Consider the following 26,359-nt stretch of genomic DNA (forward strand, 5'->3'; position numbering starts at 1 on the left):
AGAACATCATTCTGAGTGAGGTTAGCCTGGCCCAATAGACCAAAAATCGTATGTTCTCCCTCATATGTGGACATTAGATCAAGGGCAAACACAACAAGGGGATTGGACTATGAGCACATGATAAAAGCGAGAGCACACAAGGGAGGGGTGAGGATAGGTAAGACACCTAAAAAACTAGCTAGCATTTGTTGCCCTTAACGCAGAGAAACTAAAGCAGATACCTTAAAGCAACTGAGGCCAATAGGAAAAGGGGAACAGGTACTAGAGAAAAGGTTAGATCAAAAAGAATTAACCTAGAAGGTAACACCCATGCACAGGAAATCAATGTGAGTCAACTCCCTGTATAGCTATCCTTATCTCAACCAGCAAAAATTCTTGTTCCTTCCTATTATTGCTTATACTTTCTCTACAACAAGATTAGAAATAAGGGCAAAATAGTTTCTGCTGGGTATTGGGTGGGGGAGAGGGAGGGGGCGGAGTGGGTGGTAAGGGAGGGGGTGGGGGCAGGGGGGAGAAATGAACCAAGCCTTGTATGCACATATGAATAATAAAAGAAAAAAAAAAAAAAAAAGAAAATCCCATCACACCTTGAGGATGTCTGCTGACTCTTACTGCCCTCAGCATTGCCTCCGGGTTGTGACCCCACACAGGGAATCCACACAGTGAGTGCCACCCCTGCCCAAGTCACCTTCCTGTGAGACCTTCCCACCAGTCTACCTAAAGAAAGGCCAACCTCCCCTAGAATCTCACACACTCTTTCCTCCTTTTCAATCCCCCCAACACAGAATTAAGCTTTGTTTTACTTATTTACCTTTATTCTTGGTTTTCCAGGATAGATAAACAAGGAAAGCAAGAACCCTGGTTAGCCACAGCTGTCCTCTGCCCAAAATACTGTAGAAAAGCCATTGTCGCAGAAAATCAGGGTCAAAAGCTGCTTTCTCCCTAGGCACTCAGTGACCAGTACACTCTGCATTGCTGACTACAACAAAACTTACCTGCAGCAGAGGCTCATCAGCCTCTTTATTTGAAATAAGCATGTCAGCCTCTCTGATCCATCCAACTGCTTGACAAACAGAGAGCTGTGTTTAATTAAGTTCTGATATAGCCATATCTGGAAGAGCAAAACAAAAAAAATATAACTTTCAGTCTGCGAATATCTGTTTGATAATTTACGTAATAAGCCTGCGGAATTAAAAAAAATTCAAAGCAGATTCTAATCAAAATCTGGTAAGAAATAAGGTTTCTAAGTCAGGGTTTTGTTAGCATTAATTCTATTTTCCAAGTTAATACATCAGTGTAAGCTAAATTACTAAATTAGTTACTAATACAAAGTAAACAAAAAGCTAATGTCCATATGAAACCAGAACAAGGAACAATTCACTTGCAAAAAGCAACGATTCATCATAAAAACACGAGAAACAGCATTATTCTTCAGTTCTGTGGATGTTTCTCCTTCCTGCCTCGTGTGTGCGCACATGCGTGCACACTGTACGTGCAGCCCCAGCATCCTTTTCTTCTGCATATTTCCCTTCCCTAACCCATACACTTGTGATCGGAAAGACAATCATATGCTCCACTATTCCCGACACAAGGTCAGGGATGGGACTAGGCTAGCCACGAGTGCCTACTCTATTGGGCGTGATGACTGACTAATACGCTCTGCATGGCAGGACAGAATTCTGTCCTTTGTCTTTCAGAGTATGGGCATGGTTGCCATCAATGGTTCTGAAAACTCGATACCCAATAAGACTCTTTTCTACTTTCTCACTGCATTTTGCAAAATGGACTGGCATTCCATTTTTTTCATCTCCTCAGAACCATTTCCAACCAGATGGAATCAAACACAGTCTCTTCACTGTGTGCAGTATGCATGTGCTATAAGCTTTCCTTTGTCTAGAATCTGTAAGTAGTTTCTCCTTTGACATTAGTGTTTCTTAAGATGTAAAATGTTACTGAGCACTGGAAATACTAAGTTGTCTTGTGTAACACATTAATGCCCATCCTGAGTTGGGAGGAAGTTAACTGTGACCCACTCCAGATCCATGTCAGTTTGCCTATACATGTCTTCTTGAGACATCTGGTGCCACCCTGTCCATTTTCTTGGGAACCAAGCTGATATAAACACTCTCCACACTGTCTGACATGTAGTGCCTCTTAAATTTTGTATACAACAGTAATAAGATACAATGACTATATGTATTATAAAAGGCCACGGAACAATTATAGTGACTCTAGGAATAAGGCTCTACACCTATTAATCAGGTTTGAGATAGCCTGTGGAATTAAAAAAAGAATTCAAAGCAGTATTGATAGTATATTATTCTTGAACACATTCTGGAAAGTTTCAGTACTGGGTTTTCCAATCTTCACAGGCATAACACTATTACCCAAATATCATACTTACTGTGATATTTTGTTATTGTTATTTACTAAAGGCAGACAGGTTTTTCTTTCTTTCTTTCTTTCTTTTTTTTTAGAGGTGCCAAGAATTGAATCCTGAGCCTTATATATACTAGGGAACCACATTACCACTGAGACGTAACTCGAGGCCCCAACACTGTCCTTATGGACCCTGTCTCAAGAGTCAACTGAGACCAGGTGCTGGTGGCTCACACCTATAATCATAGCTAATTGGGAGGCTGAGATAGGAAGAGTGACGATTCAAGACCAGCTCTGGCAAATAGTTCTTGAGACTCCACCTCCAAAAATAACCAGAGTCAAAATGGTCTGGAGGTATGGCTCAAGTAATAGAGTGCTGGCTTTGCAAGTGCAAAGCCCCGAGTTCAAACTCCAGCCCCATAAAAAAAAAAAAAAAAAAAAAAAAAGGGAAGAAAGTCAACTGAGGATGCCTATCAGTAACACAAAGAAGTAAACCAAGAAAGCAAAAAGCTATTGAGGATTTAGGAAAGAGGAATTAAAGTTGAGCAAAAGCAAAGGCTTTCCCAGGATGCTGCAGGCCTGGGTGAACTCTTAAGGAAATAGCACAGAGCAGGCTCAGCTCATGGAACACTGTGCTGAGAACGCAGCAGAGCTGCTGAAAGGTGAAGGAAGGCTTTATGAAGAGATTCAAAGAAAACTAAGCATTAAAAAGTGAGGCAAGTACTAACTGCAGAAAAATTAGGTGCAGTACACATGACGAAAGTATATAATCATAGCAGACAATCGTATTTAAAGTCATAATGATAAAGGGATGGGGGGGAGGGTAGCCATTTGTATTTATTTTTGCATTGGGTACCTAAATTTAGTTAGGACACTGAACAGAGACATTCAAGTTCACTTTTCTTATATGAACCAGGCTTGATGACATCTTGTTCTACACAGAATTTCAGAGTCTGTACAAGAGCAATTTGCTTTTTATGCGTCCGAGGCCTGGCGTGAAAGCACACATTTACCTGCAAGCTGTTTGTCACCAGCTCTGAAGCAAGTCTATGCAGGCGCCTGTTTAGGAATCAGATTCAGTTCAGACCTTGGGACCAAGGGGATGTGTGCTCTGAAGAGACACCCACAGCACCTGCATGTCTGCTCCTTGAAGACCTCTGGTCTCCAAGATCAGAAGGTGTAAGGATAGGACAGAAACCTGAAGGCCAGCTGTTGTGCCTTTCTGAGTCCTTTTTTTTTTTTTGGTGGCACTGGTGTTTGAACGCAGGGTTTCACACTTGCAAAGCAGGTGCTCTACCACTTGAGCCACACCTCCAGTCCATTTTGCTCTGGTTATTTTGGAAATGGGGGACTCAAACTATTTGCCCAGGCTGGCCTCAAACTGTGATCCCCCCAATCTCAGTCTCCTAAGTAGCTAGGATTACAGATGTGAGCCACTGGTGTCCAACTTTTTAAAATTCTTTTTCTTCTGAACTTCAAACAGGAAGCCTAGAAAGAGCTGCCCCTATGTGAGGCAAGCCAAAGGGAGGGTTAACTACTGCTGTGCCCCTCCAGATTGGCTTGTTACAGAAAGCTCTTCCCATGCTCCAGTCTAGCTTGATTCAGGCTACAAGGTGTGTTACAGCCAATCTCTAGGCAGTAATGAGGCAGCCCTCCATCCTCCACGTGTGGATCTTTTTAGAGCGCATGGTTTTCTAGTGTACCTTTCTTTATGACACAAGTTGACATTTTCATTACACATAAGTAAAAATGCGTAAGACTGTGTATTATATACAAATCTCTTACTATCCCCTGGGGAAATGAATCACAATGAGTCCCACTGATGCAGAGGTGCGTACTTCCCATCACCGATGCTCAAACAAAGGCCTGTGGAACGTTTTAGGTGTTTCTTTAGATGTTTGAGATATATCAGAGACTGACCATTGGGTATTTACAGGTGAACACAGCACGGCATTTGGGATACACTCATAGCAATCTGGGCAGGAATGTGGGGCTGGGGGTGGAAGAAGGCTGCTGACTGTAGGCGCACAAGAGGGCCAGCATGTTCCCTCTATTAACATTTGAAATTTTCATAATAAAGAAATGAAAAACCCATTAAAAATGTAGAGTTGATTTTTATTTAATTTTTTTTGGGGGGGAGCAGTCCTAGGGTTTGAACCCAGGGCTTCAAGCTTGCCAGGCAGGCACTCTACTGCCTGAGCCATGCCTTAGCCCGTGTACATGGAATCTTAAGAGGAAAACACATCAGCACAGAGGTGGCCTATTACAGCCGGAGAGGAAAAGGAAAAGCTCTAGGGGCTTAGAGGTAGGGAGTGGTTATGTGGCCTCCTGATCAGACACGCTGCATTTCTACCTTAAAAACAGTGGCTGGAAACATGCACACAAGACAAGTGAAAGTGCAGGAACACTCACCAAACGTTTGGAGTCTTCACTTTGCTTGTAAAAAAACAGAAGCTGCCTTACCAGGAGGGTAAGGTTGGGGCCATTCGCAACAGAGAAGGTTCCACCTGGCTGTGCCGAGTCAGCATAACGGTCAAACGCACTTCTTTGGATGGAGTACTAAGAACAAAGGAAATGATATAGAACCGGGCTGTCTGGACACATGGTTCTAACGATCAAAATGATCGCCAAGTGTTCTTTACAGGAGTGGTGAAAAGTGACAGCCTAAGATGCTACTGGAGTTACCAGTGAAAGGTTTAAAACAGCGCAGCCTGGAACACAAGGAAGACCCCAAGGGCCCATCCGAGCCCCTTCTGCCCTTCCTTCCATGCTCATGGCCAAGGGGCTTTGCCCACAGCTTAACCTCACCCAGAAACTCGCCACCCATAACCTTCATGCAGATATAACCAACAGCATCATTTTTAGAGAAGATACTATGACCGTTCACTGAGCAGCCTGCAAAACTCAAACAAAACAGGTGCTACCTAAGGACACTACCACATTTCAAAGGAGCTCCACCTTTGCAATTCTTCCTCAGTTTTAAAAACAAACTTACCTGCTGTTTTCTGTCTCTGTAACCCCGAATAAATGACTGGATAATGATTGCATTTTTCAGTCTTCGCCTTTCTTCCTGAATAGAGGAAGAAGGAAGAAAGGAACAATGATCAGAATCAGTGACCGTGACATTCAGCTAGCAAAGATTCTTAAGAAACAGTAGCTACATAACTCTCAGACACCGAATTCATTCTTTAAAGTATACCATTCACTGTATTTTAATATATTCAGTTATGCAACTACCACACTACCTAATTCTAGAACATCTCTATCACCCCTCAAAAGAAACCCAATTCCATCAACAGTCTTCCCTCAGTCCTTGCCTCACCTCTCCCAGCCACCACTAACTTCCTTGCCTCTCAATGGACTTTCCTACTCTGATTTTCATACAATGGACTCACAATGTGACCTTTCGCGTTGGACCTTTCTCACTTACCAGTTGTTTTCAAAATTCATACACTCTATACATTGTGCCAGTACCTCATTCTTTTTCATGGCCAAATAATATTCTATTTCATGGACACCTCACTTTTTGTTTATCCATTTATTAGCTGATGGGTATTTGGGTTGTTTCCACTTTGGGCTATTATGAGTAGCCCAAATTATGAACACAAATGTCAACTTTTTTTTATGTGAATATAGGTTTTACTTCTTTGAGTATAAACCTCGGAGTGGAATTAATTATTTCTGCCACAGTGTTTTTCAAAATGGCTACACTATTTTACAATCATATCAGTACAGTAAGAATTTTTAGAAGTTTTAAATAGTATAAGAATACAGCTACTTCATAAGCATCTATATTAAAGACCACTCCTTGTTTCAAGAGAAAAGTCAAATTCTCACTGATTAGGACTGTCTTAAAAATGTCAGAGGCCAAGCAAACACACATCAGCATCATCAGCACTGCAGCTAGGGCTGTCTGACCGTGGCGGGGCACGAGAAGCACTCACCACTTGCTCACGGCAGCCTGACAGGCAAGCTTCCTTTCATGCTGTAAAGATGCAGAAACTGACACTGCCATAAAGACGTAAGAGTCAGAATGCAAACTCAAGCATGGCTCTATGGCTGGGCTCCAGAGCCACACTGTGCGCTTCTGGGGTGCCACCTACAGGCCCTAGTCTCCTGGATGGACCTGAGAACACTTGGGACAACAACAGGTGGTATCTCAGTGTGCTAGAAACAGATTAATCCTCACAGGGACTGGAGGCTGGCTTCCAACCAGCTCCACCTGCGCTAGTCCCGCTCTGACTTCCTGCCAGAGGCAAACGGAATGCTCTCCACAAACCCCTGAAGATTCAACTACTATACTTTCAACAGCTCTAAGAATACAAGGAAGCTGAAATCACAAAAATGGAAACTAAGACCTCAATGAATGGATCTAACAATTAGACACTGTTAAAGAGATAACTTGTAAATTAGAAGTGAGGTCAGAAGAAAATATTCAAGCACAGCCATGTGAAAGGATGAACACAGACCACAAAGGAGAAAGAGTGCTTTAAGACACACAGGACACAGAGCAAAGGGCAAACATGTTTGCGGTGAGAGTCACAAAGAAGGAGAACAGACCAAAGCACTACTGGATTTCCCCAAAACAGGTGGCACAACACCAACAAGGACATGCCTTCCCTGGTTAAGCAGTGACCCTCACCATGCAAGAGACAGGTGTGATTTCGGCCACGTTTGGTTATTCCAGCTGGGAGGGAGAAGTACTATTGGCACCTAGTGGGTAGAGGCCAGGTGCTCTCAGGACAAAGGAGAGCCCCACAACAGCAACTATCTGGTCACCAGAGTTCTCTTCCAGCTTCTCCAAGGCCAATACTGCTGCTCTACACACACACAGCCCCCCCACCAAACCCCCATCATCTAACACAGTCCTCCCTGGTTACTAGCCACAATTCTACCACCCTTATAGCTCTCAGCATCACCTCACTCTGGGCTGTTGTCAGTTAATGTCTGTCTCGCTTACCACATGTACACCCAGCAAGCAGAAAAGTACCCAAGACACAAGAAGCTTCAAACATAAGTCAAATGCAGGAATGAGTTGTTAAAATAACAGCAACAAAAAAACTCCACCCACCCTTTTACCTAATCAGAACAACAGTTCTGATTAATCAGCAGTTATTTTAAGAAACTACCCCCAGAAAGATGTAAGATAAAAGCAGGGTGTAGATTCATGCCTGTAATCCCTTGCTTGACCTAAGTCTTTTTAGATCTTCTGGAAACCTTGCTTTAAGCAAGAATGAAAACCAAGGGTCCATATCCCTCTGTCGCTGGGACTTGGCCGTTGTAGCCCATCTTTTCATGTAGTGGTTCCAGGACAAATAATGACTGACTCAAAACCCAACACATCCAGAAAAGTTGCAAAAGCCAAATGCACACATCAGATGCAACACACGTATATAAAGTAAAAGCAAGCTTTTTTAAAATGCTAAAGAATGGTCATCTATAACAAGTATCATAAAGGTACTGTTACCTCTCTCTTCCTTCTTTCTTCCTGAGTACGATGTAAAAGAGAAGCCTTTTCTTCCTAAATCCAAAAAAGAGAGAAAAGGAGGTGAGGAAGGTTACAATTTAAAATTTTGAAAATACTCTCATACAAAGATTACAGAACATTTTGCTCCAAAAGTGACCCTAAAATCAAGCATGTGACTGCACCAGTCAAGAGGCTATGTGGTTCTCCCTGACGAAGAGCACTCAGCACTTTTGTAAGCACAGAATCACGTACACAAGTGAGCGCAAGTGAACTGGGGGATGTGAGTGCCATCCACACATGAGTGGTATGGTCCACGTGCCTTCCAAGCGCAAATCCCGAGTTCAATCCCTAGTTCCACCAATAAAATAAGATGCATCAGTGCCAATGTCCAGGTTGTGACCTCATACCACAGCTCTGCCAACTATCACCCCAAAGGGCAAGCAATGTAAACAAGGTTTCTCTATTATTTCTAACAGCTAAGTGGGTGAGCCTACAACTAACTCAATAGAAATCTCAATGAAAAGAAATCAACACCTTTATTGTCAGCAAATTAAAATGTAAATTTTCAGCCTAAGTAAAACTAACTTTTGAATGTAATGCATCGGTTTGTAGAAGGAACTAAAATAATTAAAAATTAAACAATTCCAGTAAATGAAAAAACACTAAAAGACAACCCCTCCTCTACCCAAAATTGTTCCACCTTTTAAAACTTAATCCAAAATAAAATTAAAGACCCAAGATACTGCATATGAATAATTAAAAAGACTAATAATAATAGCTGTGTGTGGTGACACATGCCTGTACTCCTAGCAGACAAGAGGCTGAGGCAGAAGAATTGGGTCTATCAAGGCCAGCCTGGGATACATAGTGAGACCCTGTCTTAAAATAAACTCTCTTAAAACATATAGACATCAGAACAATGGCAGAGTAATTAAGCCAATTTAAAAACACTGACATGTGAACTAACACATAATATGTGGAATCAAGTGTTTCTTACTGTCAACATGAAAAGCAAACCCATCATGGAAAAATGCTAAACAGAAAGCCATCAGTAGCACGCTTCTGAAGGCCAAAAAAGAGACTTGTTTCAAACTTAACCAAAAAGATTACCCATTACTTACTAGCACTGTTCTTTAAACTGACTTTTTCAGCTTTTTAGACGAGGAAAAACTAGACATGGTATGTACCTTGTACATGTCTTCACTCCCCCTCCATAACCAGATACAGTTGTCAACAGAAATTAACACTGGGTACACTATTAACTAAACCCACTCTATCAGAAACTCATCAAGCTCCCCATTAGTGGTCTTTACCTGCTCTAGGAGCCCATGGGGCATCCCACATAGCTTTTAGTGGCTGCTGCTTCATCTTCTCTATTGTAACAGATCTTCCCTCTGTCTTGTCTTTCACGTCCTACACCCTGCTCCTCAACTTGGGTTTTTCCAAAATCCTCTCATGATTAGAGTGACATTATGCAATAATCATAGTATTAGATTTTAATCCACAGAATTATATATATGTCCATGACTTAATACATAAGTAATTGAATAAACAAGGGAAAAAGCTCTTCCTCATAGAAGAAAAGAAAACAGAGCTACCAAACACCACATAGTAAATGTCACGGATGAGATCCACTGAAGTATGCTAAAACCAGTGGGCAAAAGTTTAAGAAGAAACAGGGTTTGTCTGTTCTCAAAGCATCTCCCTCAAGGTTTTTGTAAATTACTAAATGAAACAGTAAATTCACAGTGGAGAAACCTGCAGACACCAAGTGACCAGGCAAACATCACCAGGAATAAAACTAAGTCATCATGACTGCTCTTGATACAGTACAATGGACACAAACTGAGTCCTTTGGCAGTGTTGTCAAAGTAATGTAAATGTGTTTATTTCATGGGGAAGCCTTGTCTCTCTACATTGGGAAACCAGTGTCACTTGTCATGAACAGAAGGTACCATTGAAAATAAACACAATGAAAACAAAACTGCACTGTATTAAAATTAAAAACACTAAAATACATAAAAATACTAATAAATATATTTCTGACCACCCCATTTGAACTTAGTTTATGAAGAAGATGAGGCCACAAGAGGACTGGATTTTGAAAAGTTTGGTATTAGCCCACAAAGAATCCTACCTAACTCACTGTTTGTAACTGGATCATGAAAGTGGCGGTGGATCGGCTCTGACGGCACCAGATTCCGATTAGGAACATTAGACCCACAGATCTCTGCTCAAGAAGCCACACAAGCCAATCTCCTCACCATGCTCCTGTCCCACGGCCAGCACTGCCACCTACTTGAGGATAACTCACAGACCTTTATCTTGACTTTGCAATGTGAGGCTTAAAGTAGTTTCCAAGCTGTTAACAATTCTTTCCCCACAGTGAGGTATGCATGCATGGTAAAAGGTTCGACATAGCCTCCAGGGGCCTAGCATTCTCCTGGACTTAAGGAGGCCCCTGCCACTCCCAGCAGAAGGAGAAGTGGTGCCTGCATCTTCATAAGGCAATTGTTGTGCCAGCCTCTAATGACAGCAATGCTTCAACAGTCTAGGAGGTAACACTCTTAAATACTCGTGCACACACAAGATTAACAAGACTGCTTTTATGTACAGAAAGATTTTAATTTTGGCCAAGTTTCTGGAGCTGGAACACACTAGGCCAAATCCTTGTATTAAACCAACACACCATTTTTAATTTTTCCGGCATACCACTCTTAGGTCATGAAGTTATCAGTAGGTTTTAAAGGATTTCCTTTCATTTACGAGTTAAGAAAAAGTCTCCATGGGCTTGCTTATTTGGCTCATGGTTGAAAAACAGCAAAGGCTGAGTTGATTCAGGGCATCTGAATCCAGAGAACCAGATGCACTGTCTTCTCAGGAGTGACAGCTGTTCCCCAAGTCCTGTCTAGAATGGACATAAACTAAATAAATCATTAGAAAGAAGAATCTCACCAATGGTTGTGTTTGCTTTGTCACCAATCATCACTTTTAATCCTGACTTTGGAAATAGGTTTCACATTTAGCCCATCAGCAGCCCTCACCTTTGCAACTCAACACAGCAGCACAGGCAAGATCTGGCACCTGCGTTTACCTCTCCCATCACTGGGCAAGCTCTCTCAGGCTGTTTTCAAGTCCTTCCTATTTGCTTCTCAAGTTTAACCAGGGTCTTAGGTGAAAGGCCTGATGGCTGCAAAACAAAGTTTGTAGGTTGTATGCCAACCCTAGAGATTGGGTTACATGCCTGTAATCCCAACTTCATGGGCAGCAGAGATTGTGGTTCAAGGCCAGCTTGAGCAAAAAGTTAGTGGGATGTCCATCTTAACAAATGGAGTATGGTGGCTAAGGTCTGTAATCCCAGCCAAGAGGGCAGAGAAAGGGAAGACAGAGGTTTGAGACTGGCCCTGTGCACAAGACCCTGTCTGAAAAATAACTAAACAAAAAAAGAGCTGGAGGTGTGGCAACAGTAGTAGAATGTCTACCGAGCAAGCTTCAGGACTCAAAATTCAAATCCCAGTACTGCCCCCCCAGCCCCCAAAAAAGAAAACCAAATTTCAAAAGTAGCTTAATGGTAGTGTTTGCCTACCATGTCCAAGACCCCAAGGTCCTTCCCCAGCAATGACAAAACAAAATAACCATAGCAATAAGATGCCACCATATTTGTTTCATTCGTGCTTTCTTTGCAGCGAACAAGCTTAAAGCCTAAAACACGCCTCAGCAAGTCATCGCCATGCGGAAGACACATGACAACAGTCCCATCATGTGTAACACTGCCTTCATTTGTAAGGAAATCTTCACTTTTAGACTTAGGAATGACACCTCTCACTTTAACAACAACTGATACCAGGCCCAGCAGTCAGGGGAGTAAAAGCACAGGCATGGACTGGAGCAGGGCTCAAGCTTTGCGAGCGCATGCAAAGTCCTGACTTCAATTCCCAGTGTAGGGTGAATGAAGCACAGATGTGATCCTAATTTGCAGTTACGAACACCCACACGACTCACACTATTAAATAATCATCGATTATTAACTTTCCTTTAAAAACAAACAAACCTCTTCTGGTTTTTGGTGGTACTGGGTTTTGAACTCTGGGCTTGCTAGGCAGAAATTCTACCACCTGAACTACACCCTAGCAATAACTGTCAACTTAAAAGTACAATTTCCCCATGCTGCTAAGAGTAACTTAATGAACCTACTTACAACAACATACACAGAAAGTCAGTACACAGAGTCCACGCTAGCATCACGATTATGCATATTCCATCTTATGGATGCTGCTGAATTCCTTTTTAACATCTCAATGTGGACCAAGATTTTCTCCAAGAAGGATGTGGCTGGGCATGGTGGAAACCAGGAGGATCGCAGTTACAGGCATGGGGACATGTGCCAGTTATTCCAGCTGCGCACAGAGCTTAAATAGGAGGATCTGGGGAAAGGGAGATGGTTCATAGCTCAATGAAGTCCTAGCAGGGCTGTTTGCCATCTTGACACTGGGCAAAAGTGTGGGGGAAGGCATAATAGACCTTTTAGCTCTGGCTCTCTTAGGCCTGACAGAAAGAACAAAGTACACTCCAGAAACACCCATGCCTCTCCAGGATAGTTGGAGAGCAACTATGGTTTACTCAACCAAGGAATGCCTCTGACTTCATTGGAGGTGCTGACCCAACCATTTTCCACCCGCAGCTGCCCTTGTAAACATTGCAGGTATTGCTAAGAGTGAGTCAGCTTTCGGGAGAACAAGGTCGTCTGCTTAGGCCTCTTGCCAGCACAGGATGGATGTGTCACTAGTTTGCCTGAGACTACAAGAGGCCTACTTCCTGCAGTGCTGACTCTAGTTGGCTGTGGTTAAGAGAAGTGGCCGCCTGGCTAACTTGGATAGAGGTAACTTTGATTCACATGAGTTGAACTCATTTAAAGCCATGAGTTGTTGTGTTTAGTACCAGAGTGATGTTTTGGGTTTTTTTTTTTTTTTTAATGACTCTGGTACACTTGTGCAACAACTGCAGTGACAATTCATAGTCTTGCAGCTTGCAGCTTTGTAGGTAAACTCTTAAAATATCATGTAAGGCCCCAGTGAGCTAGTATTCAATTTTTATATCAACAATCATACACAGCAGTGATTTTTTTCACTGTCTTATTTATTTACTCACTTATTTATTTATGTGGGACTGGAGTTTGAACTCCAGACTTTGCACTTGCAAAGCAGGAGCGCTACCATTTGAGCCACGCCTCCAGTCCATTTTGTTCTGGCTATTTGGAAGATGGAGTCTTGTGAACTATTTGCCTGGGCTATCCTCGAACTGCAATGTTCCTGATCTCAGCCTCCAAAGCAGCTAGGATTATAGGTGTGAGCCACTGGCACCAGACTTCACTATCATTCTTAATGCATCCTCTATATGTGTGCCTATAAACTATAAATAGAAAGAACTTAGTCCAGGCTGGCCCAAGCATAAACACTAGGTCGTATTTGAAAAATAACTGAAGCAAAAGGACTGTGTGTGATTCAAGTATTAGAGCACCTGCCTAGCTAAATCAAGGTGCTGAGTTCAAATGACAGTACCACAAAAAAAAACTGACATAAAGCTCTTAGCTTATTTTAGAGTGGTAGATTCGATTACATAGGAGTTCAAATTCTGGGGCTGAGAGTGTGGCTCAAGTGGCAGCGTGTCCACCTAGTAAGCACGAGGCCGTGAGTTCAAACCTGAGTACTGACAAAAGAAGAAGAAACAAAAAAAACCCTTAAAATTTTCTACACAGAAAAAATATCTTAACCGAGACTAAAGACAAGTGACAAAGTGGAAACAAATACCTGAAACAGCACAAAAATGATTATCTGTAAAAGCATGCAACAATAATATGAAAAGATGATCAAAAAGAAAAATTAGCAAAAGGCACAGTGCATAGGGAAATAAAAACTCTCTCTCAAACACAAGCACTTCAACTTTCCTCACTTTTGGAAAACACACAGTGGGGGCCCAAGGGCTGGAGTAAGGGGGAGGTTCTGAATTCAAGCCCATACTTGGGGAAAAGTATTGGGAGGGAAGAGGGCAGAGGGAAAAGGTAGGAAGACTTTTGGTATTTTATTTGAATTTTTATCTTCCACTGTTTGAATTATTACCCACGGAACATAGTGAATTTTGTCACTTTTTCAGAATAAAAATCTAATGAAACCATCTGAAAATGTTTTTAAGAATAGCTCAGTATGCCCAAGAATAAGTTCATAATTTAGTGGCTAAGACAAAAGAACAGAGGCAGAGGCAAAACACGAGCTCAGATTGTGGAAAAGGACTGACCTGCCTTCTGCTTACTACGTTCTCAGTCTCCACTGTTTTACTCACACTTGGAAGTCTCTTCTACTTTGTAAATTCTGTAGGTCTAAAAGTTAGGGATTGATACTCACAGCTATGAGCCAGTTTCAAGAACATGTTAAGTGTTTTGGAGTGACTGAGCCTACGTTCCCCGCAGCGCTAATCTCTCCCATACACAGCGAGACACAAGCCCATTCCGCAATACAAAAACAACACTAGCACATTATCTTACCTCTCAAAAAATTAAAAATGGCCAGGTGCCAGTGGCTCACGCCTGTAATCCTAGCAACTCAGAAAGCAGAGATCAGGAGGATCACAGTTCAAAGCCGCCCTGGGCAAATAGTTCATGAGACCCTATCTCGAAAATACCTAACACAAAAAAAAAAAAGAGCTGGTGGAGTGGCTCAAGGTGTAGGCCCTAAGTTCAAGCCCTAGTACCACACAAAAAAAGAGAAGAAAATTAAAAACGGCCAAATTTCAAAAGTACCACTTACAGAGATGTTTTTAAATGGGGAAAAGTGCTTTCTTTATTAAATACCTTGTAAGAAAACAAAATTTTCTTTGAAATAGTAAAGCATATACAGTCTAAACCAGATTTCATTCAACCATCAAGAATAAAAAATTTTATGGTCAAAAATTGGAAAGTACACCAAGGTAAACTGCACCACATGGTAATTTACAGAAAGGTTTTGCATGTTTACCAGTGTCTTGACTACAGCAAGCCATGAGGAAGCCTTTGCTACCATCTTCCTGGGTGTCCCAACAGTGTTTTCTGGCTCTCATACACTGACATACTGCTACCAGTCTGACACAAACTAAGGAATCTGGGAATAATGCTCAATCCACAATTTGGGCTTTCTCTTCCTTGTTTTGTAGACCTGCATGAGAGAAGACCTTCCAAGAAAATAAAAGGATCAACAATTACACATGCGCCAAACACACTGTGTTTATTGTAAGGATATAATATAACAGCACACTGCCAAAACCACGTTTATAAAGCAGAATGCAAAACATGACCCTCAATTCAGAAAGCATTTAAAATACTAGAAAATAACTGCCCACATATGAAGCATTTCACTTCTAAGTGACGGTGGGTGCCAAGTTAGTAAATTTATGCACATGTATTCTGTGCATCCTAAATTTGCTATTATAAACATTTCTTTATGGTCAGAAAGCTCATTTTTAAAAAGCAAAATGCACACATTTAAATCCCATTAAAATAAATTCCAGAAGATTTTTTTTGCTACTTTAATACCAAAACCCTAAAAATAATCTATTTATAGCCACTAATAGAAAAATGGTTAAATATAATATAAACCATTCAATGGAATATATGTATCTATTAAAAATAACCGATACAAAATGTTGATATGGAATCACTAAGATAGAGTGGTGAGGTAAAGAACAGTATGTTCAGCCAGGAGTGCACACTTCTAATCCCAGCACTCAGGAGGATGAGGCAGGAGGACTGCAAATTCAAGGCCAGTCTGGCTATATAGTGAAACCCAAAGAAAAGTCAGGATAGGGGGGAAAAAAATCACAAAAAAAGGACTGGCAGAGTGGCTCAAATGATTAGAGCACCTGCCTTGCAAGTGTGAGGCCCTCTGTTCAAACCCTTATGCCACTAAACGAAAGGGAAAAAATGTTCTCTCATTTTTATTTTTTAAAAAAGAGGGAGAGGTTTATGTCTAGACTAGTTTTGCAAGTACACCGAGGAAACCGTAGCAGTGGGAAGTCAGGGTATGGGTGGGAGAAGACCAATCTGCACTCTTTAGAAGCTCTGACTTTTGGTCTTTTAAGACACCCTGACTAGAGATTGGAAATACTTTAGGAAAAAGAAGATTTGAGAAAATCTAGCCCAGCTTCCCCATTATCAAGATCGTGACTTTCACATTACACCGTCATCAAGAGAAGACTAGAGAAGATGACCAGGAGGCACAGGTTTTCAGTTACAAGTTAAACATTTTTTCCCAAGTTCCCAGTATCCTTCTGACAACTTCATCTTTTGCAGTCAATGCATTCCACAATAAATAGGTGTCATAGGAATTATGTCACTTGCCAACATGCTAAGAATCCTGACATTTCTAAAGGAATTAAAGCTGTGTTACACTAGAATACAAGATCCTGAGTTCAAAATCCTGGTGCGTGGGGAGGAAGGCTGCATGACAGGAAACTCTTTTTTATCCCTGAAGCATGCTGCAGGGAGTGGTGCTGAACTCACTCCGCAGGTACAGGAATGCACCTGTAAACTAGGAGACAGACTGAAAAACATTCCCAGACACACTGGACCTGACAGACCAGAGCTCAAACACCCCAGCTTTATGGGTTCTGCTCAATCATTTGGACTCTCTGAGCCCAGATTTCTTCCTCCACGGGCAATAACAACTCTGCCTCACAGAACAGATTAATGAGAGGAATAAACACACATTTTTTTAAATAAAACAAAAATTTAATGTTAGGAAACAGAACAGTGAACATTCAGCTTTGGGATAATCTAGAGTGCACCATCTGTGGTCAGCACACAGCACACAGAGGCTCAGCGTCAGTCCCAGAGGATCCCTCGTTGGGGCCTGCTTTCTACATGCTGCCTGTGTCCATTCCCCAGTAACAACCCCCTGATGATGACTGTTTTCATGTCCACAGCACACCTGGCTTCCTGTTCATTGTGTGACATCACAACAATGGTATCCCTAGTTGTCCTAACCCCACACACCAACAACGAGCAATGGGAATTTGAAATAAAAACACAAAGCCAGTTCTGGGGAGGCAGAGATCAAGAGGATCATGGTTCAAAGCCAGCCCAGGCAAATGGTTGGCAAGACCCTATCTTGAAAATACCCAACACAAAAAGAGGGCCAGCAGAGGGGTTCAAGTGGTAGAGCACCTGCCTAGTAAGCACGAGACCCTGAGTTTAGATCCCAGTACTGCCAAAAAAAAAAAAAAAAAAAAAAAAAAACCCACTAAAGAACAAAACACAAAGCCATTTCATTAACACCAAAGTAAATACTTATTTATAAATCTAACAAGATATGTACACATTCTATGTGAGGAAAACTACAAAACTCTTATGAAAGAAACCAAAGAAGAACTGAACAAACAGAAAGATATTTTATGTTTACACACAGGAAGACTCAGTGTCAGTCAATTTAATCTTCAGATCCAACTCAACTCCCAAAAGTCATTGTATGGATACTGATGAACTCTTAGGAAGAGGCAAAAAACCCAGAAGAGCCACTACAACATTAAAGAACAGTCAGAGAACACTGTACGCACAGGAATCTAGAGGGATTTGATCCGCAAAAGACAGGTCGATGCCACAGAACAGTGTTCAGAAACAGATATATAAAATATTGCTGTTTTTGGGGACATGAGCAAATACAATTCAATAAAGAAAGAACAGGCTTTTCAATAAATGATGCTGGAACAACTGAACAGCCACAGGCAAAAAAAAAAAAAAAAAAAAAAAACTAAACAGATATTACACCGCTCACAAAAATTAACTCAAAATGGATCAGAAAAAGGAAATGAAAAAGACCTCTACAGTGGAAATTATGAAACAATGATGAAACTGAGGAAAGACAGATGCACAAAATGACACCTCCCATGTTCATGGATTGGAACACAATTTTTAAATGCCCATACTACTCAAAGCAATTTACCAATTCAATTCAGCCCCCCTCAAAACACCAAACATCAGTGATATTCTTCATAGAACTAGAGGGAAAAAAAAATCCTAAAATTCATATGGAAGCTCAAAAATTCCAAATAGCCAAAGCAACACTGAACAAAAAGAACAAAGTTTGAGGTATCACAATACCTACTTTCAAGATATATAACAGAGCTGTAGTAAACAACATAACTATGTTTTATTTTATTGGCATAAAATCAGACATATAAAGCTGGATGTGGTGGTACACACTTGTAATCCCAGTACATTGAAGGGCAGGAAGATTCAAGATGGCCAGTCTAGGCCACTAGAGAGAACCTGTCTTAAAAAAGACACAGACCAATGAATAGAGAGCTCAGAAATAAACCACGTATCTATATAGCCACGTGGTTCTTGACAAGGACACCAATAACATACATTGGGGAAAGGACAGTTTCTTTACTAAACAATGCTGGGAAATGTGGATATCCATACTCAGAAGACTGAAACTTGACCCTCATTTCTCATCCACTACAAAAATCAACTCAAAATGGATCAAAGACCCAAATGTAAGACTCGCAACTATGAACTCAGAAAGAAAATACAGAAAAACCACTTCAAGACATTAGTATGGGCAATGATTTTTTAGATAGAAACAGAAAGTAGACAAATGGGGTTATGTAATACTAAAAGCTTCTGTACAGCAAAGGAAACCAGCCACACAGTGAGGCAACAACCTATAGAACAGGAGAAAATGCCTGCCAAGTCTTCATCTGACAAAGGGTTAACATCCAGAATATGTAACTCAAAAACCCACCAAAACAATCTGAAACAATTCAATTAAAAATGGCCAAATGGCCTGGTCAATCTTCTCAAAAGAAATACAAGCTGGTCCCATACACAGAAATGGGATGTAGAAGCATGCAACTTGGAAAAAAAAGAAAGAGAGAAATACAAGCTGTGCCCCAGTGACTCACACCTGTAGTCCTAGTTACTCAGGAGGCTGAGATCAGGTAGTTCCAGGCCAGGCCTGGGCAAAAGTTAGTTTGTGAGAACCTCAGCTCAACAGAAAAAAAGCTGGGTGTTGTAGCATGTATCTGTCATCCCAGTGGCGGAGGGAAGTGTAAAATAGGAGGATCGCAGTTCAGGACACCCTGGGGAAAAAGCGAGACCCTATTTCCAAGACAGCCAGAGTGTAAAGGTCTGGAGGTGCAGCTCAAGTGACAGAGTGACCTCTTCCAAGCCCTGAGTTCAAACCCCAGTCTTACCAAAAAAAAAAAAAAAAAGTGAACTGCTTCGTTAGCATGAAGTCCTGAGTTCAAAAAAAGAGCTTCTAGTGCTCCAAAGCACAGTAGGGTGATTCCAGTTCATAAAACCTATTATATACCTTATAAAGAAGCAAAGAGAGGATCCCGAAGGCCCCAAACAGAAACAGGGAAGAGATGGAAATGCTTAGTACCCTGATTTGGTCAGTACTGCTGTATGCATGTGTTGAAACAGCACACCATACTCTGTAAATACATACAATTATTACACGCAATCAGAAATGTTTTAAATTGTCTAACTGGACTAGAAATCTGCATGTAAATCTAACAAAGCAGCACAGACAAAAGCAACGTGGCACTGAGTTTGGTGAAGACGTTTTAGACACACACTAGCATGATTCATGAAAAAAAGGAAAAAAGGTTCATTGAACTTCCTTAAAATTAACTTCGTGAAAGACACAGGGGATATATTTGCAAAAGATACATCTGATAAAAGGCCTTGGGCCTGTAATGTATATAAAGAACTCTTAAAACAATAAGACATCAACCCAATTTTAAAAACAATTTACAACTAATATATGCTAACAAAAACATTAAAAAATTAAAAAAGGATTTAAGAACCGAACACATGTCTCATCAAACATGTACAGAAGGAAAATACACAGTGAAAAGGTGCTCCAGATCTGTCATTAGGGAATGCAAATAAGGCATAATGAGACACCCAACACCTATCAGGTTAGCCAGAATCCACACACTGACCACAGCAAGTGGTGCGGGTGGGAAGTGAGAGCAACAGGGACTCAGTCACTGCTGGGTGACATCAAATGGCAAAGCCACTTTGGAAGACAGTCTGGCAGTTTCTTATGAAGCAAAACATGCAACATTATCCAAAAATGGTACTCACTGAGCAGGGCATGGTGGTGCACACTTGCAATCAGAACTTGGGAGGCAGAGGCAGGAGGCTCTCCAGTTTGAGGCCAGCCTGGGCTATATACAGGGAGACCCTGTCTTAAAAAACCAAGGGCCGGTGATGGAACTCAGGATAGTGCACTCACAGGGCCCTGGATTCCATCCCTAGCACTTGAAATTTTTAAAAAAAATACTCATTAGAATTCACTCAAATGACTTGCACTTAATGTCTACACAAAGATCTACACACAAATGTTTATAGTGGCTTTATTCATGATAGCTAAAATATGGACAGGATAAGCAAACTACATATATCCATACATGACATGTCATTCAGTGAGAGTCTCAAAACCACCCTCCCCTCACACACAGACAAGCATATTCCTAATTGAAAGGAGTCAATCTGCAAAGGCCAAATCACACAGACCTATAACACCATTTACAGAAGCTAAAGACTTTAGTGAGTAATAATGTATCAATATACTATTTTAACAAGTGTAACAATGTATCACATGAATATAATATGTGAAATTCTGAGGAAACTGCAGAGGGAGAAGACAGAGGAGACATTTGGGAATTCTCCATATGTTTCCATCCTTTTTTCTTTTTGTAAACCTTACTTAAACCACTCAAAAAAACTAAGCCTGCACTGGTGGCTCACACCTGTAATCCTAGTTACTTGGGAGGCTAAGTTCAGGAGGATCGAGGTTGACACTAGCCCAAATAGTTCTCAACACCCCATGTCCAAGATAACCAGAGCAAAATGGGTTGGTGGTATGGCTCAAGCAGTAGAACACCTGCTATGCAAGCTTTAAGCCGAGTTCAAATCCCAGGCCCACAGTAGAAAAACAAAGCAACAAACAAACAAAAAATCCACCTGAGTTGTTAATCCATGAGAAGACAGAGGAACCTAAAGGCACATTAGTAGCACCAGAAGACAGTCTGAAAAGGCTACCTGCTGGAGGGCTGCAACTCTGTGATATCTGGAAAAAACACTGCAGACACAGAGAAAAGATCCTTGCTTGCCAGGGGCTGAGAGAGGTGTGGAGAGATGGGAACAGGGGGTTTTAGGGTAATGGAACTACTCTGTATGATGCTATACAGGTAAGTATGTGTCATTATATATTTGTCAGACCCATACAATGAAATTGGTTCATCAATTATAATAATGACCCACACTAATGGAAGCTACTAATGATCAAAGAACGATGGCCTGGATGGGGGAGAGACTACGAAAGAGCATATAGGAACTCCACCATCTGCTCCACTGTTTGTAAGCCTCAAGCTGCTCTGAGGAATAAAGTCTAGTATTTTTTTTAAAGCAACAGATAAATATTAAAGTGTTAATAATTCTACCATTAGCTCAACTATCTCTAGAAATCAGGAAAAGAACTTTCAAATTCCTTCCTCCTACCTACAAACTTTGCTAGTCATTCCCGTTGTCAATTTCTTTCAATTTGAAAACATCTCCTTTCCTTCCTGCTACACCTGATTCTTCCCAGCTTTTTGCCTCCTTCAGGATTCTGAAAGTCACCCAACTCCTCCATACACACACACTTGCTCCTTTCTGTAAACTTGCTCAGTTGCCCCATCCCCCACCTCAGAATTCTCTCTCCCTATCACCCAATCTTCTGGGCTTTTTCTTCTTTTTTTTTGTGGGACTGAGGTTTGAACTCAGGACTTCATGTTTGCAAAGCATGCACTCTACTGCTTTAGCCATACCTCCAGCTCATTTTGCCATTTTGCTCTGATTTTGGAGATGGATGGACTTTTAGGAAGGGCTATCCTTGAACCATAATCCTCCCAATCTCGGCCTCCCCAGTAGCTAGGATTACAGGGGTGAGCCACCGGTTGGCTCTTCTGGCCCTTTCAGACAAGATTGGGTGTGTTCAGGGTGGTATGGCCGTAGACTTCTGGCCCTTTCAGAACAGACAGACTCCATTCAGATTTCCCTCCACTCCTCAGATACAGCAGTCTTGACTTTAAACTCCTACTACCCTGCAGAATACACTGAAGTCCCCAAAGTCTTCTTAGTTCCAAGTCTAGTGGTAAGCTACTATTTTTGCCTCACTACACCTCTGCAGCATTAGGTCCTGCTAAGCCACTCCTCCCTCGTAGAGACTCTCCCCAGACACCACTCCTCAACTGAGATGTGGGTCCACATTAACTACTCCTGTCCCAAACTGTGTGGCTCGCCACGTGTCTGCTGGCAGACCCCAATATTCTTGTCTACCCAGACTCCTCTCCAGTTCCACAGGTGCCCAGCCCACTGCCTGTGCCCCAGAGAACCTTTGTGTCCCTGTGCAGTCTCATCCCTTGCCTCACATGCCTGGTCTGCTCTGTGCCAGCCTCCAGTCTTCCTCAGAATCAAGCATAGATGGAAGCCACACCAAAACCAGCAGAGTTCTCTCCTGAGAATCTAGAAGTAACACCAAGAGTAGTGCACTGTAAAATTACACTGTCCCTGCCATGTTGGAGAGAAATGGACCAGTCTGCAAGCCAAGGGTGAAGTTTGAGGAGAAAGACTTGGCCTAACCGCTTTGGTACTGATAACCTGGCACCTGGCTGAGCTTCTGACCTTTACATTGTGTGAGAAGACACTAATCAGTCTTCTCATAAGCGTGGTTTTGTTTGCCTTTTAGCCAGTTCCAGAAGACTTTTGTACTTGCAGTCGAATGACCCCTAAGATATTCTTTAGGCACTCCAGAGAAAAAAATTACTTTTAAACTACATCTTGCCAACAAGACATTCCCTGATTTCAGAGAAAAGCTAAGAAGTGGAAGCTAGTGTTTCTCTGAATCATACCCATACTTGTTCTACCACCCTTCAGGACCAAGCACCATTCTTGGAGCACCTAGCCATCAATCTATTGTTACTTTACTTTTTGCTGGAGGTGAGGTTCAAGTGATAGAGCCATGAGTCAGGCCTTGAGTTCAAACCCTAGTTCTGCCAAAAAAAACCAAACAAACCAGATTCTGTTACTTAATTTTTCATAGTTTAAATCTTATCTCCCCAATGAGGTTGTAAAGTCACCAACACTGACTTTTCCTACACAGAGCCTTTAGAGGTAATAAACACTAAAAACTTATCTAACTTGAAAACAGGAAAAATGTGTTGCAGGAGTTTTAGGGCAAAGCCCTGACTTGGGGGGCTGGGCCACCGATCCCAATGCGCCAACTGAAGAGATGACCAGGGGTGAAAAGTAGAGAAAGATTTATCAAATGTGGCCCTGTGGGAAAACAGATAAGGAAATCTGTGGCCCCAAACACGTCTTCCAGGTACTGACACAAGTTTAGGTATAAATAGAGAAAACATGGGGCAGGGTTGAAAGGTGTGCTTAATTAAGACATCTTGGCAAAGGTGTGTCCAGTTGATCACTATTTCAGGATTGGTCAGGTAGGGCCTTGTTAGATAAGAAAGCCACTGCAAACCAGGCACAATGTAAGCACTTGGAAGGCTGATGTAGGGTCATGAGTTAGAGGCCAGTCTGGGTTGTAAAGTAGGACCCTGCCCCCCCCCCCCCAAAAAAAAAAGCTCAATGGTAGAATGCACACAAACGGCAAGGCCCTAGGTTGAATCCCCAGTACTCAGAGGAAAAAGTTATTGCTGCCTGGAGGTTGTAGATTTGACTCTTGTCACAAGATATTTATCCATGAGCCCTGTCATTCCTGGAATCCAAGGTGACTGCAGGAGAGAATGGTCCAGAGCAAAGGAGACAAATGCATTATGGAGGCAGAGACACCTTTTATCTTGCTTTTGGTTAGCTTGTGGGCCCAAGTGAGGAGTCAGCGCTTTTTAGCACTGTTACAGATTATTTATTCCAACAGTTCTAACAATTTAATTCTCTACTAAGCTCAAGAAAGAAGGGAAGGGGGAGGGCGTGGGGGGGAGGGGAGGGCAGGGCAGAGGGGAGAAATGGCCCAAACAATGTATGCACATATGAATAAGTTAAAAAAAAAAAAAAAAAAGAAGGGAAGAGCTAGTGGAGTGGCTCAAGTGGAATGCCTAGCAAGTATGAGACCCTGAATTCAGACTCCACTACCATTAAAAAAAAAAAAAAAAAAAAAGAGGACACTGTGGAGATTACAAATAATAATTTAAGACATGAAGAAAAGGTCATTATAAGTTTTTTGCCAATGAGAGAAAGGACTGATGTAGGGACAAAGAAAATTAAGAAAAATAAGCACATGTAGGTGTTCAACACCATCAAGTGTCAGGAAACAGCATAACCACAAGGAAACTACATCCCACCAGAACTACCAAAAGTAAAGGTCTCACAACACCAAGTGTCGGCAAGGGTGTCCACTATTGCTGGAGGCAGTGTGGTGGCACACGAGGGAAGCAGTTCAGTATGTGTTAGAGCAGAACACGCATACAGTTTAGGACATAAAAACGTCATAACCTGTTTGGTGTTCAGAGTAGAACAATGAGGCACGGTGAGATGGATGGATTTATGTCAGAGACACCAACAATTAAAACTAATCTAAGGTAACAGGTCAGACACCAACAATTAAAACTAATCTAAGGTAACAGGTCAGAGTCACTTTGGGAAGGAGAACACTGGATAGGAATACTAGAAATGTTCTTTATTTAGATGTGAGAGGTAACCACTTACATTTGGGTCTGTCCACATAAAAATTCTTTTAAGTTATACACACTGCTGGTTCCCATCCAGATTCCAGACTCACCCTCCCCCCCGCCCCATGCCTTTCAGCAGGAGTGTCACTCTCCCTTCACCCAGGGGCAGCTGGCAGCCACTAGTCCTCTGCCTCCAGTAGGCACTACTCTAAGACGTCCTTGGTGGCACTAGGTAAAGCCAGATCCTGGCTGGGAAGCCCCTGCCCCACCTGCTCCCTTCCTGTCCAGTTTTAGAAACACACGAGCCTCCTCTCAAGGCTATTCTAGGGGACAGAACCTAAAACAAGACGTTCAAGACTTGTGAGCCTGACTGTGTATTAAGTTTACATCTCAATAAAAAGTTTGATTTTTTTTTTTTAAAGGGACAGCTAAAGAGCAAAATGTGCAATCTCCCCCGGAGAGTCTGCTCAACAGACAAGCACTTGCGTCGCAGAGAGAGGTGTCACTTCGTGAAGCAAGAGCAACACCTGTGGCAGGGCCTGGCGGGCACTCCGTCTGCAGAAGCCAGGAGATCCCATAATGAATGACCCCGGACCTGCCAGGAGCTGGCGGTGGGACGTGCCGTGTTTCCCGGCCTCCGCACCTGGCCTTCCAGCCCTGTCTGCTAGGCGATGTGGCGGAGGTTCTCAGGTCCCCTCCGTCTGGCATACAGTTATCCTCAGCACGCAAGCCCCTTCCCGGTTCCCACGCCCACCGCTGTGCGACAGCCACCTCGCACGACCGCCACCCTCCAAACCAACCAGCGCGAGGACTCCCAGCCAGGTCGCCTTCCCCCAGCCTCACGAGCCATCACAGGCCCCCGTCGCACAATTTCGGGCGGCTCGTTCCCCGCCCCGCCCCCCACGAGTAACGGGCCGACCCACTGGAGTGCAGCAAGGGCCGGGGCACAGGTGGCAACTACGCGCTGAGAGGTCAACTTGTCCCACGCCGCCAGCCCGGAGCCCGCCGGGCCTGGGCTCCCGGGCCCCGCGTCGCCGAGCGGCCGTACCTTCCTGCTCGCGCCGCCGAGGGACACCTTGGGCCTCGTTTTGAAATCCCCTTCGAAGCTGAACATCTTCGCCGCCTATCCCATCTGCGCGGCCCGACCGGGGCGCGGGCTGTCCGCAGGGTCTCGGGGCGGGTCTCCCAGGGCTCGGGAGGACCTCGGGGCAGGGCCTCCGGGGACGGCCCGGGGACGGCCCAGGAACACCCAGCAGGTCTCCGGCGCCGCCGGCCCGCCCGCCCTGGGGCTCTGCGCTCCCGGGCCTGCCCGCGGGCGCGAGCGCGGCGACGCTGGCGAGCGGCCTCTCCACACCTGCCTCATCCACGCCCCGCCACCGCCTAGCGAGGGGCGCCGCTGACCCCGCGCCTGCACCCTAGCAGCCGCCCGGGACGGAAGATGGCGGCTGGGCGTGCTGCCGTGCGCGGCTCCGCGAACGTGCGCGGCCCCGCCATCGACGTCGCGGCGCTCCTCCCGGCGCTCGCCTGCGTGCGCGGCCCCGCCATCGACGACGCGGCGCTCGTCCCGGCGCGGCTTGCGCGTGCGCACTGGTGGCCCCTGCGAAGACAGTGTGCGGCAGCGGGAGGGAAGCAGGCGGTGCGTGTGAGCTCCGCGGAGACGGCGAGCCAGCGCGACGCCCAATGGGATGAGCAGACCGCAGGCTCAGACACCAGCCTCCCAGGTGTCAGCACCCCGGGGCCGAGGTCCCGCTCACATCGAACGTGTGGTGTGCACACGCCGCAGACAGACACGATCATCTGTGCTAGGTG

At 43.4% G+C, this 26,359-nt stretch overlaps 1 protein-coding gene across 2 annotated transcripts in view; it reads right to left on the reverse strand.

The window, feature by feature from the left end:
• Ube3c (ubiquitin protein ligase E3C) overlaps window positions 1-25,988 on the reverse strand; it is a 102,377-nt gene extending 76,389 nt beyond the window's left edge. The window contains exons 1-5 of one of the 2 annotated variants that reach the window (XM_020179306.2): window positions 25,599-25,988; window positions 7,847-7,900; window positions 5,375-5,449; window positions 4,792-4,938; window positions 996-1,111 (exon numbers count right to left, since the gene is read on the reverse strand). In XM_020179306.2, coding sequence (XP_020034895.1) covers window positions 996-1,111; window positions 4,792-4,938; window positions 5,375-5,449; window positions 7,847-7,900; window positions 25,599-25,664 — 458 coding nt within the window. In that variant the 5' untranslated portion in view covers window positions 25,665-25,988. The remainder of the gene's footprint in view (window positions 1-995; window positions 1,112-4,791; window positions 4,939-5,374; window positions 5,450-7,846; window positions 7,901-25,598) is intronic. The other variant, XM_020179308.2, reaches the window with a different exon arrangement.
• Between the last annotated feature and the right edge of the window lie 371 nt (window positions 25,989-26,359).

Source organism: Castor canadensis, chromosome 2, assembly GCF_047511655.1.
Source record: "Castor canadensis chromosome 2, mCasCan1.hap1v2, whole genome shotgun sequence".
Lineage (NCBI taxonomy): Eukaryota > Metazoa > Chordata > Mammalia > Rodentia > Castoridae > Castor > Castor canadensis.